Source organism: Phoenix dactylifera, chromosome 10, assembly GCF_009389715.1.
Source record: "Phoenix dactylifera cultivar Barhee BC4 chromosome 10, palm_55x_up_171113_PBpolish2nd_filt_p, whole genome shotgun sequence".
NCBI lineage: Eukaryota > Viridiplantae > Streptophyta > Magnoliopsida > Arecales > Arecaceae > Phoenix > Phoenix dactylifera.
In genome coordinates this window covers 1,410,971-1,430,187 of record NC_052401.1, presented here as the reverse complement: position 1 = coordinate 1,430,187, position 19,217 = coordinate 1,410,971, and the positions used below count along the sequence as shown (strand labels likewise).

General features: G+C 43.0%; 2 protein-coding genes across 2 annotated transcripts; one reads left to right on the top strand and one right to left on the bottom strand.

Moving 5' to 3' along the window:
* Positions 1 to 106: 106 nt before the first annotated feature.
* LOC103703164 (cytochrome b-c1 complex subunit 6-like) lies at positions 107 to 10,840 on the bottom strand. Its single transcript, XM_039130714.1, has 5 exons — positions 10,705 to 10,840; positions 10,466 to 10,510; positions 9,639 to 9,723; positions 533 to 622; positions 107 to 365 (listed from the first exon to the last, which is right to left on the bottom strand). Coding segments are annotated over exons 2-5 (210 nt in total). The 5' UTR covers positions 10,468 to 10,510; positions 10,705 to 10,840; the 3' UTR covers positions 107 to 332.
* A 4,879-nt stretch (positions 10,841 to 15,719) lies between these two features.
* LOC103703166 (actin-101-like) lies at positions 15,720 to 18,649 on the top strand. The gene is made up of 5 exons (XM_008785920.4): positions 15,720 to 15,866; positions 16,769 to 16,853; positions 16,944 to 17,337; positions 17,418 to 18,031; positions 18,246 to 18,649. The coding sequence occupies exons 2-5, from the start codon at positions 16,794 to 16,796 to the stop codon at positions 18,309 to 18,311; spliced, it is 1,134 nt and encodes a 377-aa protein (XP_008784142.1). The 5' UTR covers positions 15,720 to 15,866; positions 16,769 to 16,793; the 3' UTR covers positions 18,312 to 18,649.
* The last annotated feature ends 568 nt before the right edge of the window (positions 18,650 to 19,217 follow it).

Here is a 19,217-nt window from a genome sequence, read left to right as displayed (position 1 = left end):
GCTGAAGATTTCCAAATGAACACAATTCTTGGGAATTTTTTGTTGTAGATAATGCCTTTTGAAGGTAAGCATAACACACCGACGCATACCTCCACAACAAACAGAGTGACCGCCAATGACAGTAAAAATTGACATCCAAGCAGTTTAATATAGATGCCAGCGTAACAATTGACTGACAAATAACCTCTTGAGGAAAAAAATTTTGAGCAAGAAAAAACCATACAAACATGCATGGTTCAGGCATGCAGTGGCCAAGAGAGATTTATTAGGGGTTGATGAATAAATAAGAAGCACAAATTACATTGTCCACCAGAAGTAACATCCCTTTTATATCATTTCAGTTTATCAAAAAGCTTCTCCGCAGCCTGCATTTCAAGTGGAAATATTCAACATGAAGCAGTCTCACTCTATAACGCATAATGAAGTGGCTTGTTGCATTTTGTTGTGTTAGGCATTCCTTTTTTCAATGTCAGAAGATTAACTAAATATCATAACAGGTGAAAAATAGAAAACTAAGGGGAAATTCACTCACACATTGATCAACGCATTTCCAATAGTCAAAGTATTGACCGGTACAGTGCTTGTGCCCGGTTTCATCATCTTGGATTCTCTTGACACACTCCTGTATATCATGACAGTAATTAAAACCGTAATTCTAGACAAAATTGGAAATAAGCGAAGGGAAAAAGATTCAACAACTGCATAACTCTGAAGAAAGTTGCTTTTGAATCACAAGATCAGTAAAATCCTAGAAATAGAAGAGAGAGGGAATTTTCACCCTCATCCCAAGAAAGAAAAAAAAGCTGATGCTCAGCCTCAAAAATCAGATGTAAGCATGAATTCTTGAAATCATAAAAATTTTAAACTACAACAAGCGCATGTGCCTAAGAGGCTTTGGAGAGTAGGAAGCAGCATTGGAAATGCGTGACCAGGTTTCCTTCACATATGGTGGGTCAGTCAATCAATAGGCCTTGGGTTACAAGTCCTTGTGAAAATAAAAATTGGTCTGGCCACTTTTTTTTAACAACCTGATGCAAGTAGAGATTATAACAAAGGAAATGGTTACACTTACAAATATATTATTAGTACAGATAGCATGCAGGTACAAAAGAGATAACGATATTGAGCATATTTCATCAACCATGTAATCTATCACCCGCGATATTCAATCATTTAAATCCTTACAATTACACTAGAAAATGCATCAAGTTTTTTTTTTTTTTTTTTTTTTTTTTTGCTAAAACAGGTGATTCATATTAGACGGGTACGAATACACCCAGAAGCGTCTGCAAACAAAATGTCCCGAAAAGCACCGGGTAAGTCATCCTCACCAACCCATAGGGTATCTCCCGAGTGGCGAGCCACATATGCCGCCACCCAGTCCGCGGCCCCATTGGCCTCCCGATATATATGCATAGCCCGAAAGGTGATCCCCTCCCCTACTATCGACCCTATATCACGAAGCAGAGGATGCACCCCTCCTCCGTCCCTGTGAGGGCCCTGCTGGGCCCATCTGATGACCGTGGACGAGTCGCCCTCCAGAAGGATAGCGTTCGCCCGAAGCACACGCCGCGCATGTCGCAATCCCAGCCAAGCCGCTCGCAGCTCAGCCCCTGGTACCGAAGTATCAAAGATCTGACACCCCCCTGCTGCCACCATGGTAGAGCTCGGCCCTCTGATAACAAAACCTGCCCCTCCTCTCCTGCCTCCATCCAGGACCGAACCGTCGAAGTTGACCTTGAGGAAACTCGGGGGTGGGGGCTCCCAGGTGAAAAACACCGTATGAGAAGCTGCCGTAGCAGTATGGGGGCCCCAGATGTCCCGGGCTATCAAAGGTCTATCATCCAACCCTGCAGAGAGAAGCTCTGCTGCCTGTGTCCGAGCCCGCTCCATCACGAATCGTGGGGACGGGCGGAGCTCGCCAAATACTCGAGCGTTCCTGGCCAGCCAGATCTGGTACGCTGTGCAGGACGCTCGAATAGCCGCAAGGCGCATCTGAGGGGAGCTAGACCACTGCCGAACCTCCTCCAAAAAACAATCCCTCCGGCTCCAGGCACTCTCCGGAATCTCGGACAGCCTCCAAGTCCGCCTCGCCCAAACGCACTGGAATAGAGCATGATCCACTGACTCGTCCACCTCACAGGATAGGCACACAGGTGGAATGCTGACCCCACGTCGGCTCAAAATCCAGCTCGTCGGTAGACGATCCCAGGCTACCTTCCAGAGAAAAAGTGCAACTCTCTGGTGTAGCCCAAATCTCCAGACCCAGCCACAGTCCCTGCCCCGCTCTGATCCCTGCTGAAGGACCCGAGCAACATCGCCCACCCTGACTCTGACACTGCAGGTGGTGCTCCATACCCTGACATCTGGCCCTGCTGATCCCGGAACAGGAAGGGCCTGTACTCGCTCGGCTAGGTGCTCCCCAAATAACTGGCCCAGCCTATCCACATCCCACTCTGCCTCCCCCGGCATCATAAGGTCGCAGACCCGTAGTCCCTCCGCCCCCTCACCGCTGATCATCGTCGGCCACAAACTCAATGGAAGTGCATCCACCCATGGCTCCTCCATCACGTCAATGCTCCGACCGTCACCAATCAGCCATCTAGTGTGCGCCAGGGCCATAGGCAGATACCTCCCAACCTCCCGCCACATAACAGAGGTCCTACGTCTCCCCATCGCCGGGCCAGCAGGGCCTGCCCGGCCATATCTCGCTATCATAACCTGACTCCACAGTCCCTGGGGCTCCAGAACAATCTGCACTGCCCGCCGCGCCAGGAGCGCCTCCCGCCTCACCAGCAGTGACTGCACCCCCAAGCCACCCTCGCCCAGAGGCGAACAAACTCTCCCCCAGGCCACCAAATGTACCCCATGGCCTCTCCCCAAGGAGCCCCACAGGAAGCCACGCATAAGCCGCTCTATCCCCATCAAAATCGTCTTCGGCACAACAGTATGGGCCATAAGGTAAATAGGCATGGAAGAGAGAACAGACCTGACCAGCGTCAGCCTACCCATCATAGAAAGTGATGAGGCCCTCCAGCCCTCAAGTCTGCTCTGCATCCTCTGCACCAAAGTAGAGCACTCCGCCACTCGCAATCTCCTCCCAGTGATGGGGACCCCAAGGTAGTCCAGAGCTCCCTCCTGCTCCTGCATCCCCAATATCACCCTGATCTCTCGGCGTACCCTCCGCTCCGTGCGTGGGCTGAAATGTATAGATGACTTCCGGAGATTGATCCTCTGTCCGGACGCCCCACAGTACTCAGTCAACACTCTCTGGAGAGCTCGTGCATCCCTCACCCTCGCCCTGGCAAGTAGCAGGCAATCATCTGCAAAAAGCAAGTGAGAAATGGGGCGAGCAGCCGGGGCTGGACTATAGGCATCCAACTCCCGGTTCTCGCAAGCTACACGTAGTGCACGGGAAAGGGCATCAGAGCATAGGATAAAAAGATATGGGGACAAAGGGCATCCCTGGCGGAGCCCCATAGTGGCCCGAAAAAAAGGCGAAGGCGTACCATTGACCAATATGGAGAACCTAGGTCCCTGCACAACGCCAGAAACCCAGTCAATCCAGGTCGGGTGGAAGCCAAAACTCTCCAGTGCCCATCTAAGGAAGGCCCAGCGGATCCGGTCATAGGCACGCTCCATGTCCACTTTCACTGCCATCAAACCCCTCCTCCTCGGGGCTCTCTGTAGGTCACCCATCATCTCCTGTGCCAACAAGATGTTATCTGATATGCTTCTCCCTCCCACAAATGCTCCCTGCTCCTGACTAATAATGCTAGGCAACACAGTCTTCATTCTCCCAACCATAAGCCTCGTCACTATCTTATACAAAGTGGTGCACAAGCTAATGGGCCTATAGTGGCCCGGTTCCGATGCATCCTGACGCTTCGGTATCAGAGTGATATAAGTAGCCTGCCAGTCATCTGTCATCACCGCCCGACTGAAAAATAGCTGCACTGCCTCTACCACCGACCTCCGTATAATACTCCAATATCTCCGAAAAAAGAAGGGTGGAAACCCGTCCGGACCTGGGGCCTTATCCTCTGCTAGAGCCCATACCACCTCTTGTACTTCTTTATCAGACACAGGTCGAATCAATGCTTCATTTTCTGCCTCCTCAACTCTGACCGCCGGCCTGGGAAGCCGGCCAAGCTCCAAGGGCTCCTCTACCTCCGTCCATCTAGTCCTGAAGAAATCAAACAACAACTGTCTCACTGCAGAGTCCTCCTCCACCCGCTGTCCCACTCCCACTCTCAGTGATCGTATCATATTCCTTTGCCTCCTGATGACCGTCGATCGGTGGAAAAAGCTGGTGTTTCGATCTCCCTCTTTGACCCACTGAACTCTCGACTTCTGCCTCCAGAAAATCTCCTGCTGATGCAACAATGAGTGATGGGATGACAGATGTCGTCGTAAGTCTGCCATCTCCTCCTCCTCCAGCTCCCCCTCACGATCCTCCCTTCCTTGGAGATTCGCAATCAACCCCTCCACCTCCTCCAATCTCCGGAACACATTACCCACAACATCCCGATTCCATCTTCGAAGGCGACGCTTAGTAAGCTCCAAACTACGCGACACCCTCTGCATAGCATTTCCCTGTACTGGCACTCCCCAAGCCCCCCTGACCACTTCCCAAGATTGTGGGTATGACAACCACAGCTTCTCGAACCGGAAAGGGCTATAATGACTGGATGTCGAAGCTGTAGAAATCAAAAGAGGGCAGTGATCTGAAGCAATACGAGGAAGATGACTAACCTGGTAAGATGGAAAACGCTGAATCCAATCCGGGGATGCAATAGCTCTGTCAAGTCGCTCCCACACTCTCCCTCCTCCAGACTGATTGTTGCACCAAGTGAACCGCGATCCGGTGAAGCCGAGGTCCACCAATCCATTTGCATCCAGAAACTCCCGAAACTCCCTCCTATCCACTGAGTCAGAGTAGGTCCTCCCACCTCGTTTCTCATTAGGGCCTAATACACAGTTAAAATCACCCACTACCAATGTCGGCACCCCCTGAGTCAGTAAACATGACAGCTCACCCCAAAGGACTCTCCTAGTCCGGTAATCAGTGCTGGCATAGACACCACACAAGACCCACGGGGGTTCATTTGGTTCCGATATAACCATCACCACCTGCTGAGTACAATGGCGGAAAACATCAATAGAGGCAACACCTCGCTTCCACAACATCAAAATTCCTCCAGACAATCCCTGGGATTCAACCTCAAATGAATCCCAATCAGCTGCTAAACGTCGCTGCACCCGACGTAGCCCATCTCCGGACACCCGTGTCTCACATAGGAAGCAAATATCGGGGCAATGAAGCTGAGCTAGTCTTTTGAAGGACGACAAAAAAGAAGGCTTGGCCGCCCCCCTGCAATTCCATGCTATTATCTTCATTTAACACTAACAGTTAAAGTTTGGCCCAGGCCTCGTGGGCTGCTCACTGGCCACTTCCCCTAGCTTCTCCACCCCTTCCTGAATCACCGCCCGCAGCAGACTCACAACCCGCCCATGATCCTGTATAGGGGAATTAGGACCCTGTCCCGAGCCCCCATGAACTCCTCTCATCACCACAGGGGAGTTTCTGGTAGTCGCTGGCAGGGAACCTTCCCCCATTTCCGATTTCCCCAACCTTCTCAGGCCTGCTGAGGGGTCCTCCACATGTGCCAAGACCACCTCCCGCGGTTGAAAGGTAGACGTCTGCGCCTCCTTCGGTCCCTTTCCCTTGGCCAGAGCCGGCTCGCCGCCAGTGGCCACGGCCACCCCCGACCGCTGGGTCCCGCCCTCCGTCACCAGCCTGCACGGCCTGTCTGCACCGCCCTCAACAAGCGGAACCCCGGCCGTCCGGTCAGCAGCGTGAGCACGGCCTGCCCCGGGCCGGGTGGGGGCTCTCGCCGGCGGCAAGGATGCACTCCGGAAGTGCCGTCGTCCCTCCTCTCGCCGGCGTAGATGCGAATCCTCGAGTGAAGCCGACGACGCCGAACGGAGGAGCTGAGTCGGCTCAGTCACCCCCGAGCCCCTCGAGTGAATGCATCAAGTTTTCAGTTAAATAAATGACTGACTTTCAAAGGGATAAATATGTTTACATTATTTTACATTAATATTGCAGTCCAGTTAACAATAAGTTTTCTTCAGATTAATAATTATCATCAAGCTTTCTGCCATTTCGGTATATATTCAGAATTGATGTACTCAAAGAATATAAAAGAATTAAGCTAGATTATACCAATGAAGAAATTACTGGCCATGAAGCATCTCAAAACTAGGGGAATAGTGAAGCTCCCAGCTAGTGGAATCAAGGATAAGCTGATGTTGGAGGAAGCTGAAAGCTTTCGTGATTAAGGGCATTGATAGCAAAGGCAACGAAATGATTAAAACTTATGAACATCATGGTTGGGACTGGTGGATATAGATTTGATTAAACAATGATAAGGAGAAAAATAAGCAGGCACAGGCAATAAGATGCTCAAAAGGAAAATTATGGCTGCAAACTCGATAACCAGCACAACCTACCTTCCCCGATGACAAATCAAATTGAAGCTAATGACAACAACAATAGACCTGGATCATTGCTAAAGAGTAAAACCAGAAAATAAAAGAAATCTAAGAAACCATTTGACTGAGTGACAACTGATATGTAAACCACCTGTGATGCACATCAACAACTTGAACAGCATGTGATCATGTCTCTAACCCTTATATCCACTGGTAGGGAGATAAGAACGATATTTCCTAATAGGCAAGTGATTGCAAATAGCAGGGATTGATCCTGTCTTACATTGAGAATTATGTCCTAAAAATGAGGAAAGAAACTGACAGCAAGGAACAGCAGTCACAATTTTTGGCCCGACTAAACCCAATTTGAACATGATTCAAGTCATGCAACATGTCAGATCTATATCAGGCATCACGACAGAAATATTAAGCAGGCAAGATTTAGATCAAGAAGCCTGATTCTTGTCCAGTCAATGCTTTTAAGCTCGGTGTTGTAATAATAAAACGCATTCTAGTGGTACAATAATAAAAGACCCAGTTACAAAGTGTGACACTCCAGGCTCCATGAACCAGAAACAAAACTTGCCATCTCATTTTATGCATCAAAAGGAACTTCCAATCTAAAATTATCAGCAAAAAGACAATGGTCAAGTGTGTGCCAGATACACTTGCCATCTCAAAATGGAAATGCAACACGCTGCAGCAAGGATACATGGTTTTTTAAAAGCCTGCTCTTTCCATCTCCCTTTCTTCTCCTTGTATGTTTGTCCCCCTCCCCTCTTTTATTTCTCATTTTTCTCTGTTTTTTCCTTCTTTTGTTTCCCCCTCCAATTGGCAAGATCAAAATCACCATATACCCCTGATGTAATCATTTAGTAGCAACACCAATGCGCAGATCAAAGTCAAGGTAATCTTCGTATAAATTCTATGCAAAATTGAATTTGTTTTAATAATTGTGAACATGATTTACTTTTCTTTACTTTTTTCTTATATTTGTTGCTCGTAGGATTTCATTCTTGGGTCATTTGTGTGGCCAAAGAAGAGGGTTGGTCAAATGCTATGTAAGCTGTTTGTCAACCTGCTGCCCAGAAAGAACTTGGCAGTGTCGACCATCTAGTGGTTCGGGTTGGGTTTGAGGTGAGCACATAACAAGTTGTACACGAAGCTGACTGACCTGCCACTTTCCATTGGAGTAACATATTTCGGGTTGGCCTTGTTAATGGTGATTAGTTAGGAATTAGATGTAAAAAGAAGGCTTTCTCTTCAAAATGGATTCCATTTTAGCTTTACTTCAAAAATGAATTTCCAATTACCCTTAATATGTTTTGATTGGGTGACCAAGAACATCAATGGGTTACTGTCTCCTTCAAGGGAAAATATCATGATATCCTAACTGAATAATAACTTGCACATGATATGCATCTTTTAGTACCTTAAAAATGATATTTTCCAGCATATGAAATGGATAGAAGCCCCTGAGTTTTTACAATGAAAAGACAAACATAGACAGACCAAATATCAAGATATGTCCCACCAATGGCTCATGTAGTTACCAATAACTCATCTGTCATAGTGCTGGACAGACAGAATGGATGGATGATATGGTAATTGTCATTTTTTCAGACTGCATATAATATTTATTTAAACTTTTATCACCAGATAATTACGATAATAGAATATGCTTATGCGACTAAAAAAATTGACTACTATGGACTATCAACTCAAAAATTAACAACATGGCATCTGATAATATGGAAATATTTTCAAACAATTCATATTTTAGACAAGTTCCATGAACAGCCTAACTAGGGTTGGAATTGGGACTAGGCCAACACGAGGCTTGTCATGCAGGGTTAGCTTCGGGTCAAGATTCGGAGCCCGATGCAGCCCAAAGCTTACTACCTAATTCCCCCAATCCTACCTCTCCCTCCCCATGCAAGCCCCATATCCAATACCACCTCTCTCTCCCTCTCTCTCTCTCTCTCCCTCCCCCCCCCCAAGCTTTCCCCTTCCTCCTCCCGCCCTTCCTCTCAACCTCCATCCCCTCTCCCCTATCACTCAATCAATGCTACCACTACCTCCTCCCAATGTCTTTCCGTTGCTCCTCTATCCCCCTCTCATCACCTCTATCCCCCTCTCATCATAGATGAACACTGTAAGTGCCAGGTTCCAGATTCACTGCCACATCCACTCCCATGCCCCCCCCCCCCAACCTCACCCCCTCAATCATGGTCAAGCCAGCACCAATGCCCAATTCCAAATCCGCTACCACCTCCACTCAAAGAAAAAGAAAAGCCACAGGTAATCACTTATACATTATATTCTGTTTTCTGTTTCATCTATCACTATGGAATTTAAGGTGCCAAATTATCAGTTGTTTTAGTAATCACACGAGCTACAGTGCCCAATTCCAAATCCGCCACCACCTCCACTCAAAGAAAAAGAAAACCACAGGCAATCACTTATACATTATTTTCTGTTTTCTGTCTCATTTATCACTATGGAATTTAAGGTGCCAAATTATCAGTTGATTTAGCAATCACACAAGCTACATGGCACCAGATGTCAGGTTAGCACACCTCATGCTGCTGAGAGCTATTGTGTGAGTCAATTTTGTGGTTGCCCCATTAAGATAGTCATTACAATTAACTAGAAAATTAGAGATGTGGAAGCGGTTCAAAAGAAGTGAGAGATTAAAGCAAAGCTTGTCAATTGACATAAGCTTTATAAGAGTGCTGGCCTTGCAAACTACTGTATCACTGTAGCCAAAAAAGAGAGAAAAAAAAAAGCACCATGATATGGGAGATTTAACAGCACATCTAAGTAAACTTTATGCCCAAAGCCACTTAACCACTTCCTTTGGCACCAGTCTTTCTTTATTGATATACTAATATTCATTTTCTGATAATATTTTTTATGTTGAAAATCTCAAATGCACTGTTTAATAAGTCCACTGGATTATGACAATCATCTCAAATTCATTCATCCAAAGTTTACTCCATTAATGGTCATACACAACATGCATGCATGCAAATATTTATACACGTTCATTCTGTATGTATGTATGTATGCGTGTCTGTAGGGTCTGTGAATTTACATATGTTCTGTGCAAAGCTGTTTAAGAAAATGCTATGCATTACCCGATATTCATATAAGGCTTTTACACATCTAGGCTGGCAACGTTCCTCAAGATACTTCTTCGGATCAACGAGCTCCTCATCGGCCCTGAACGTACAAAAAAACAAATCCCGCATATGAATTTGAAGCACGAACAGGAGTAGGCCTCGGTGCTTTTTTTTGCTGAATGACTATACCGTAAAATACAAATCTTATCACAACCATGTGAAGTTCTCTTTATAAATTTATTTACAGAGTTCAACTGCTACCAAAGGATGCCTTCAAAACAAGCTTTTGATTCTTTTCTTGAAAATTCCTTGTCTGAATGTGCAACAAAGGAGCAACAATTTGCCAGGGTTGAGATGTATGCAGTCATCTAATTATAACTAGGTCGGTCAAAAGCCGTAGCCAGTTAAAGCAAACGTTAAAGGTTGCTGGAGGCAGAAATGAGTTCACAAAACATAAATGTACGAGAATCAATCTAGGAAAAGCTCTCATGACAACAAATAATTCCTTCCAGATTTATGAAACTATAGAAGATCCTCCTTGTCAACTCTCTGGTCCCAGGTGCACATTAGATTGTTCTGTGCTCAAGACCCCCGATAACAATAGATCGGAATCGAAACATTGCATCCTACAATATCTACTGCATTCATTATAGTTGTCTTCCATTTGTTTTAAATCCAATTATCTATACTCCCCATGCCTATGGATTCAAGAAGATGGGAAGAAAAATACACGCTCATAAAACTTTTATAAAAAAAACAATCAACAGTGGACGGGGAAATTTTTGTTTTTTTAACAAAAAAGAAAGAAAAACAAAGGCAATGAGCTAGATTTAAACACTCACATGGAGAACAAAATCAAGAACTGGCAATTGACCCGGCGATTCCTCCTGAAAATATTCAAGAAAAAAAAAATCACTTCTTTTACAGTTTAAGCATCAAATTCCATGACAATTTCGCATAAACAAAAAGGGCTCGATCTATGCAAATCTTTGATTGCCGGAATTGGAATTGGGATCGACACGATGAAAATATTTGAGGAACTGAGATCGTGGATCGTGTGAATGCGATCAGGAATTCTTACCTTTTTGACTGGATGGCTTCGGGCGCGGACTTTTGGACGGCTCCTGAACTGCTTGGGGAGGGGCGCAGATGAACCCTAGAAGAGGCGACCGATTTATTATTCTCGTCCGGTAGATCCAATTTGGTGGCGTTCGATCTGGACCGTCCAAACCGTGGATTTCAATGGCTGCGAGGACACGGTTCGATCCGGTAACTCCGGTTCGGACTTCTGAAGGCGGAGTGAACGGAACCGAGAATAAGTTACAGGCACGGAAATTTTACGTCCGACGTGGAGAGCGAGCGGATCGATTGCCACTTGTTTTATTTCGTGAACTCAGATGAAACGGGGCCCTGAAAAAGCTACGGAAAGCACCAATCTTTTTTTTTTGTCACATAAATTATGGAAATGATGTGAACGAATTCTGCGCATGCCATGCACATGCTTGTTTAAAGGAGAGTATTGCATGGATAACTATGAAAGCATCCTTATTTGAGCTGGACTTGGATAGAAATGAAGCATATTGCACAAGCCTTCTTTTTTTTTTTTGGAATAGTTATGGAAGATATAAATAGATGTGATCCAAAATGAAGTTGATGAACATAAGTACAAAATTGTATGGGCTTCTTTATCCTCAAATCAGATGTTGTTTAATTGACCCTCATTTCTTTGTGCACTTTTTTTTACTAAGATTATAACAACTTATAGCCTCATCCAAAAAAACTAGCCAAAATGTATTATTTGAATTATTTAGTCTCATATAAGTATCCATAATCTATCCATTGCATAGTCGATGTGAGACAAAATGTACATTCGCTCCATTGCTTCGTGACATTTGGATGATAACAAGGGATGGAAGTGTTGTTCTGGCTAAGCATGTGTTTAAAGAAGCTAATGGGGCTGTTTATTGAGTAGCCACCCACGTGGCTGACCATGCCAGCAGTACTATATGGACAAGGGAGGAGGAGCTGCTTCGGAAGCTCCGTGATATTTTGTTTTTTAACTTTATTGGGTATATTCGTACACATGTTGTAGGAATTATCCGTCATAGCTAAAAAAAAAAATGTACATTCACAAAACAGATCTTCACATTCTCCTTTATTTAAGTTGTAGTCTCCTTTCCATGCTAAGAGTTCAAATTAATTCACATCTAATCATAAATACCACAAATCTAATTTATGCTTATATTTCATTGTCATCTAGTCTATATGGATCATTAGGACGAATCTACTCTAATACTATTTATAATACTCTAGAATCATACCCTAAAAAAATTAACCGAAAAGTATTATTTAAATTTTTTATTTTCGATAAGCACAGAGGAAGGATTAAATATAAATCTTCTGTATAGGCTCTCACAAAGATAAAAATCAACTCATGCACTATAAAACCTAGCAGTAAGAAAATCTGGGAATAGAATAATAAATATGAATCCACTTGCCTTTGTCAAGCTCTCCTGGCTGCCATGGTCTCTATCTCTTAAAAAATACATAAATATATTCATATTTATTAAAATCATATATAGTGAAAGAGATATAGTTTCAAGGATTTTAATTGGAATTGCATGCTATCAACATCTCAAGTTTTGCAAGTCAAGATGCAACCGCTGCCCATTGGAATGCTTTTCCATTTATTTTATTTTATTTTAGTTCGATAGAGGCGGGCCTAAGAAGTAAGAAAGAATCAACGTATCAGGAAAGGGCACCCTGAAGAATTGATATAGAAAAGCAAAATCGCAAGGCAACATATAATCCCTTGTAAATCAATTAGTAGATTGATCACCTTCCCTAAAATATGTGTTGCTTGAAAGGATAGTAAAGCATTATTGATCTGCAAAACATCCTTTAAAATGGGAAGATGATGAGAGAAGACATAGAATCTCAATTTACCCAGTGAAAAATTATGAGATTTTGCTTCGAAACGTAATAATTTAACCTAGAGTAAATAGATTAGTTTGCTTCTACTCCTCTTAATTTACTTCATTGTAAATTACTCCATCTTGCATTGTAGAGTAATTTATTCCTAAATTTTGTGGAGTATACGAGGTTGAAAAGCAAAAGTTGCCTACCAAATTTTCATAAATATCCCTTTTATTCTTTTAAAAAAGTAGTTTAACTCACGTACTCCAATAAGTTTTTTGATTGAAAAAATGGTGGAATAGCTAAGTTAAATGAATTTTTCCCTTTTTCCATTTTCAAAAGTAGCCCAAGAGAGTCCCCTACTCCCCTTCAATCTATACATAAGAAGCTTTGAATATATACATCCCTACACATAGCTCTTCTCATGTAGCTTTTAATTCTGCAAGGGGCGCAAAAAAAGATTATAAAACAAAGAAAAGCAAAGTAAAAATACTCATGTTTATCGTAATAGTTACATTGTCCGATTTCATAAAATGATAGGCAGGCATAGATGAAAACTTCATATGGTAGATAATGTATGATAGCTTCTTGTTGGAATGGTCCCAAACTTGTTCAAAAGAGATATTTAGTGTTTGTTGCCATAGTCCCCCCATATCGACTAGACTAGGGACACCAAATGGGTTTAAAGACGAACGATCCTCCATCCAATAGTTTAAGCTCTCAACCTGCAAGTCTATGACTTGCGGTATAAGAATTAGGCTCAGTCTATGAGTGAGATGGATTCTTACCATTGAGTAGGGAAGAGAGGGGACCTAGGGAGCATAGGTGTCCCCTCGCTGCAACTAATGAATGGTTGTATGGTCAAGTGTGACCTAGACCACATTTGTAAGAAGTGAACGGAGTAGATTGGATGGAGAAGCATCATAGTCTCACATCAATTGGATTGGGAGTACCACATAGATTTAAAGTTCTAATAGCTTAAACTTTTACCATAGCTTGTTTCGCAAAATTTGTTTAGCAATCGTAAACTTGTTTTAAATCAAATGCTAAATGAATATGATATGTGGTTACCATAGTTGGCCTTTCTTGGAGGAAGCATTACCATGTCCTTTATATTAGTGAAGTAGATATAATTATTAGATTACTTAATAAAAAAAAGGAGATATGACCTCAGGGATCTTCAATTGCAGGCACGCAGCACAAGTCCCAACTCCCAAGCCATGCACGTTTCTGACACGATCACCGTCCATCCGGGGAGTAAAAGTACCACGTGAACAGAAGCACGTCGTGAGCATAATGCCTATTGAATTTGGAGCCCAGCTTTGATTAAATTAAGCACGATTAGACCGAGGAGAGTGGATAAATTAAAGGCCAAAACGTGGAAACATCGCCATGAGACGCCTCGTGCGCGCCAGCCTTCCCGGTTCCCACGCACCCACGCACCGATCATGATTCCAGCTCTTTTTAGTCCATGCGCTCTGGGCACATGAGCTGTGAATTCCACAAAACCATTAAGCCTGTGAGGAGACGGGTCTCCGACCATTCACTTCTGGGGAACGTCATATAATTATTATAAGAGTATGCTGTGTTTTATATTGGCTATGTATTTCAGAAGATGAACAGAGCTGCTGGCTGTATCGTCTTCTTTGCTACTCATCATTCTGAAGAGATTTTGTGGACTCACTGTGTACCTGTTCCTCTACCGTTGTAGAGTATTTTGGCTTGTGACTCTGTTGGTAATGCTCATGCAAAATTAGTGTGAGCGGTCGGTTTATCTAAAAAAATAAAAAAAGCACGTAAGCAGCTCCACTCTATCTTAGATTACCAATATATTGTTACAAAGGAGAGAGAAAATGAAATACATTTGCATAATCCTAACTTAGATATACAATATTCTATATCCAATTGATTTTATATTTTATTCTTTTTGACCGTTCTCTTAAACAAAAGATTCAAAGTTAGACGGAAGATATTATGTGTAGGATGATGCAGTAGTCATGTATGTTTAAATGAATAATCACTTTTCCAGCTATTTTCTTATGGATGATTGGCTCCTAAAATGCTACGTGAACATATTTTTGCAGTCTACCTAGCAAGGCAAGTATGGACCCAAACTTTAGCCAAATTCGATTTTTCAAAACTATTTAATAGAATCTAAACAATATGACATGATTAGATGGATTAATTATGAAATGATCTTTTGTAGGTGTAGAATCTAGGGCACCTACATGCCCTATACATTTCCAATCAAAAATTAAACTAGTTTATGGGACAAATGGGTAAATCTAAAGCACACTCTCAAAAAACTAACCAACGGCTTAACTCTGCTTATATACAAAAAAATATTGACATAATGATAAATCATCTCCACTGCCTCTATTAAGATTTAAATGATAATTACCCAACCACATGTATGGGATCGAAAGGATGTTAATAATACTAAAAGTAGACATTTTATTTCGGTTCTTTCATTCAGAATCAAACGTTTGCAGGAGTATATGGCACTATTAACAAAAAAAGTATTGAATAAGAAAAGATACAACCCTATATCATCATACGCGTAACTTATAAAATGCTCTAGGATGCTTAATAATTTCATACACATGCAATTATTATTATTATTTTTTCAATATTTTAAGTACAAAATTTTTTTTTGGGTCCATCAATAATTACTAGACGACTTAACATTCTGCAGCTACCCGTTATGTATGCTGCCAATTTTTAGATAAATACTAATTTCTTTCTGCTCTTTACAAGAGAACTTTTTGTATACGAATAAATAAGAGATTTATAGAGTTTTTTTTTACATCGGCTACTCACACTAATCTCGCGTAAGCACTAGCATAAAAAAGATACGATACAGAGGTGAAAAAATAGATACAAAATGGGTCCAAAATTTTTTTCTAAAATGATGAAACCCAATCTACAAGCAAAAAAATTTTTTTTTCTCTTGCACTCCATGCTCTACAAGCAAAAAAAAAAAAAAAGGTACGGTTCCGCTCGGCCCACACCCCAGATGACTCGCTATAGCTGATCCTACGGCCGATACCTCTCGAAACTTTCCCATCCGATGGCGGTCTTTCCGCAGGCCTATCCACGCCAGCTCCCCACCCTCCTCCCCCCCCCCCTTTTTTTTATTAATATTTTTTTAATTTTTAAAGCGCGGCGCAAATGATTCACTCAAAAATTTTGTGGAAGAAAAGTTTAGGCAAGTTCATTCGAATTTTCCTCCACGCCTCCCGGCTCTATATATAAGGCTCTCGCCTCTCTTTCCCCTTTCGTATAGCCGTTCCTTCGGAATCGCCCCCATTTTTCTTCGGAACAAAGGTTAGCTGGTCTCTTCTCTTCTACTCTTCTCTCCCGATCTCTCGACTTCGTGGAAAATAGCTTCGATTTGGAGGATCTGTAGCTTCTTTAGTGCTTGATAAAGAAATCTATTAGTTCATGATGTCATTTTGGGATCTGTGATTGTTTTAGATCGAGAAATCGGAGATCGAGCTCCGATCGAAAGGATATTGGGCTGTGAGGGTTTTCTTTGGAGTCTTTCTTTCCTTCCTTTTTTTAAATCTGCTGGTTAGATCGAGTAATTGGAAGTGAGATATCGAGACAGGTTGACGGTCCGTTTGTTTAGCTTGCTTTTTATGCGAAGATTTGTTGTTTCGTTGACGGATTTTTGAAAGCTCTTGTCGAACCGGTGGTTCCAGTCAGAGGTACTTTTTTTGGTGGATTTTATTGACTCTGCTTGATATTTTCAACTCTACTTGCCTGGTTTCTTTCGTGCGTGCACGACTTTGTTGATAAATTTCTGATTATTTCTGTTGGTGAGCTCGTTCTATACTGTTTTGCTTCCAATTTGATATGTTTTCGTGAGGACTTGCTTTATTGATTCCTATGAAATCATAACACTCTTTCAGTATTAACAATGGATCGAAGGCTATGGTCTCCTGATGCCACCAATAAATGAGATTATTGGTGCGGCATTGAAAATTGCCAGCAATTCTTTCTTGTGTCCCACAGAAATTTGCTTATAAGTGTTTCATTGTATTTTCGCTCATCTTATAAGGCACATTTGAAACACCTGGGATTGCTATTTGAATATTTAGGTTCTCTTTGTGTAAGGAGACTCGATGCTTTTGATGAAAAAGATAAGATTTTTTATCTTTCGGTTTAACATCAAAACAGAAGGTAAATGTCCATCACTCACAATGGTATATGTTGCTTTAATGAAGTGCACGTTCAGCAGATCTTTGGCGGATGGCTGATGCCGAGGATATCCAACCTCTCGTCTGCGACAATGGCACTGGAATGGTCAAGGTCAGGCAATCAATCCCATCTCTATATTGCTCCCATATGATTGTTATCAACTGCCTGGCTACATATTCATGTATCTCATTCATCCTGCAGGCCGGCTTTGCTGGAGATGATGCACCTAGGGCAGTTTTTCCTAGCATTGTAGGCCGACCTCGCCACACTGGTGTCATGGTTGGGATGGGCCAGAAGGATGCCTATGTAGGTGATGAGGCCCAGTCGAAAAGAGGAATCCTTACCTTGAAGTATCCGATCGAGCATGGTATTGTTAGCAACTGGGATGACATGGAGAAAATCTGGCATCACACCTTTTACAATGAACTCCGTGTCGCCCCTGAGGAGCACCCTGTGTTGCTCACTGAAGCTCCTCTCAACCCCAAGGCAAACAGAGAAAAGATGACCCAGATTATGTTTGAAACCTTCAATGTGCCTGCCATGTATGTTGCCATCCAGGCCGTCCTCTCCCTCTATGCCAGTGGTCGCACAACTGGTAAGCATAATTGTCCGTGAATGAAATCTTCTGCCTCATGTTCTTCTCTGTCTGAGTTGGTTGCACTCTTTTGCTTGCAGGTATTGTGCTGGATTCTGGTGATGGTGTGAGTCACACCGTCCCAATTTATGAAGGATATGCTCTCCCTCATGCCATCCTTCGTTTGGATCTTGCTGGTCGTGATCTGACCGATGCCTTGATGAAGATCCTTACCGAGAGAGGTTATTCCTTCACTACCACTGCAGAACGGGAAATTGTCAGGGACATGAAGGAGAAGCTTGCCTATGTTGCCCTTGACTATGAGCAAGAGCTGGAGACAGCTAAGAGCAGCTCCTCTGTCGAGAAGAGCTATGAGCTGCCTGATGGGCAGGTGATTACCATCGGGGCAGAGAGATTCAGGTGCCCGGAGGTGCTCTTCCAGCCATCCCTGATCGGCATGGAAGCTGCTGGAATCCATGAGACCACTTACAACTCCATCATGAAGTGTGATGTGGATATCAGAAAGGATCTGTACGGCAACATTGTTCTCAGTGGTGGTTCAACTATGTTCCCTGGTATTGCCGATCGTATGAGCAAGGAAATCACGGCCCTTGCCCCGAGCAGCATGAAGATTAAGGTGGTTGCCCCTCCCGAGAGAAAGTACAGTGTCTGGATTGGAGGTTCTATCCTTGCCTCTCTTAGCACTTTCCAGCAGGTAAATACTCATACCTTCCCAGCATGGAAAGCCTATATTCTTATAAAACAGTCAATTTACCATTTTGTCAGATTTTGCTTCCTCTCGTATGTTTTCTTGTTTCCTTTTGTTTCTAGATCAAAGTTATAGGTTTCATTTTGTACATTAAAATTGGCATACATGGCTGTCTCCAACTTGTATAACACTATTCTGTCTGTTAACTTTGGATCAACAGATGTGGATATCAAAGGGAGAGTACGATGAGTCTGGTCCTTCGATTGTTCATCGGAAGTGCTTCTAAATTCCCAGGGTTATTGTCTCTTCTCTCTTCAAGCGGCTTTTGAGTGAGTCATATAAGCTTTTCTAGTTGAGATTGTTGTGGTTTTCTTGAGGATCTGTTAAATTTGCTTGGGTCATGTATACTTAGATATTATCAGTATATTTCATGGATGCCATTAGATCAGCACTCGATCTTCATTCTTATTTTGTTCCAGCTGTGTAGGCTGTTGCTGTATGGTAGTACTAGCACAGTATCTAATTATCAAATTTGGTTTTTGGTTTTTAGATCTAGCAGCTTGATGTACCTGTCTATTTATTTTTAATTGCTTGTTAATATATTGTGTGTCGAAGTTTGAGGCACTGAATTTTTATCATTCACCTACAAATATATTTGTGATGGTATGTGTAAGTCGTACACACAGGTCAAGATATATGATCAATGACGATGGAACCCTCTTTTTGCAAACAATCCTATTACTGGAAATTTAACATTATTTGCCTACCATCCTTGAAGGTGTCGTCATTATTTTTTAACAGCGCGAATCAATGATGCATATAGCAAAGCATGCAACTGGTGCATCAGCATGTGGCAGGCTGTATTTTTGCACCCTTGCCTGTCCGACCTGATGAATAAGACTTTTTTTTTCATAGAGGGGACCATGAGGCAGCGGCTACAGCTGCATCTTTAGTAAGGTAAGGGGGGACGGATTGCTTGGTCTAGAACTATGGACCACTAGGGCATATGTTCTTCGTTTGGGAATCTATTTGATAACTCCATGTGTGGTCGTATTCTGAGCTGTTGCTAACCAAATCCTGCTGCTTTCAAATAATAGCCACAATGAGATTTTCTGGTTCCCATGGTTCTGGTTTCATGATGCTTCCTGGAGATGGAAACACGTGGCATCATCAGGCTTCAGCTGAGGCTTGG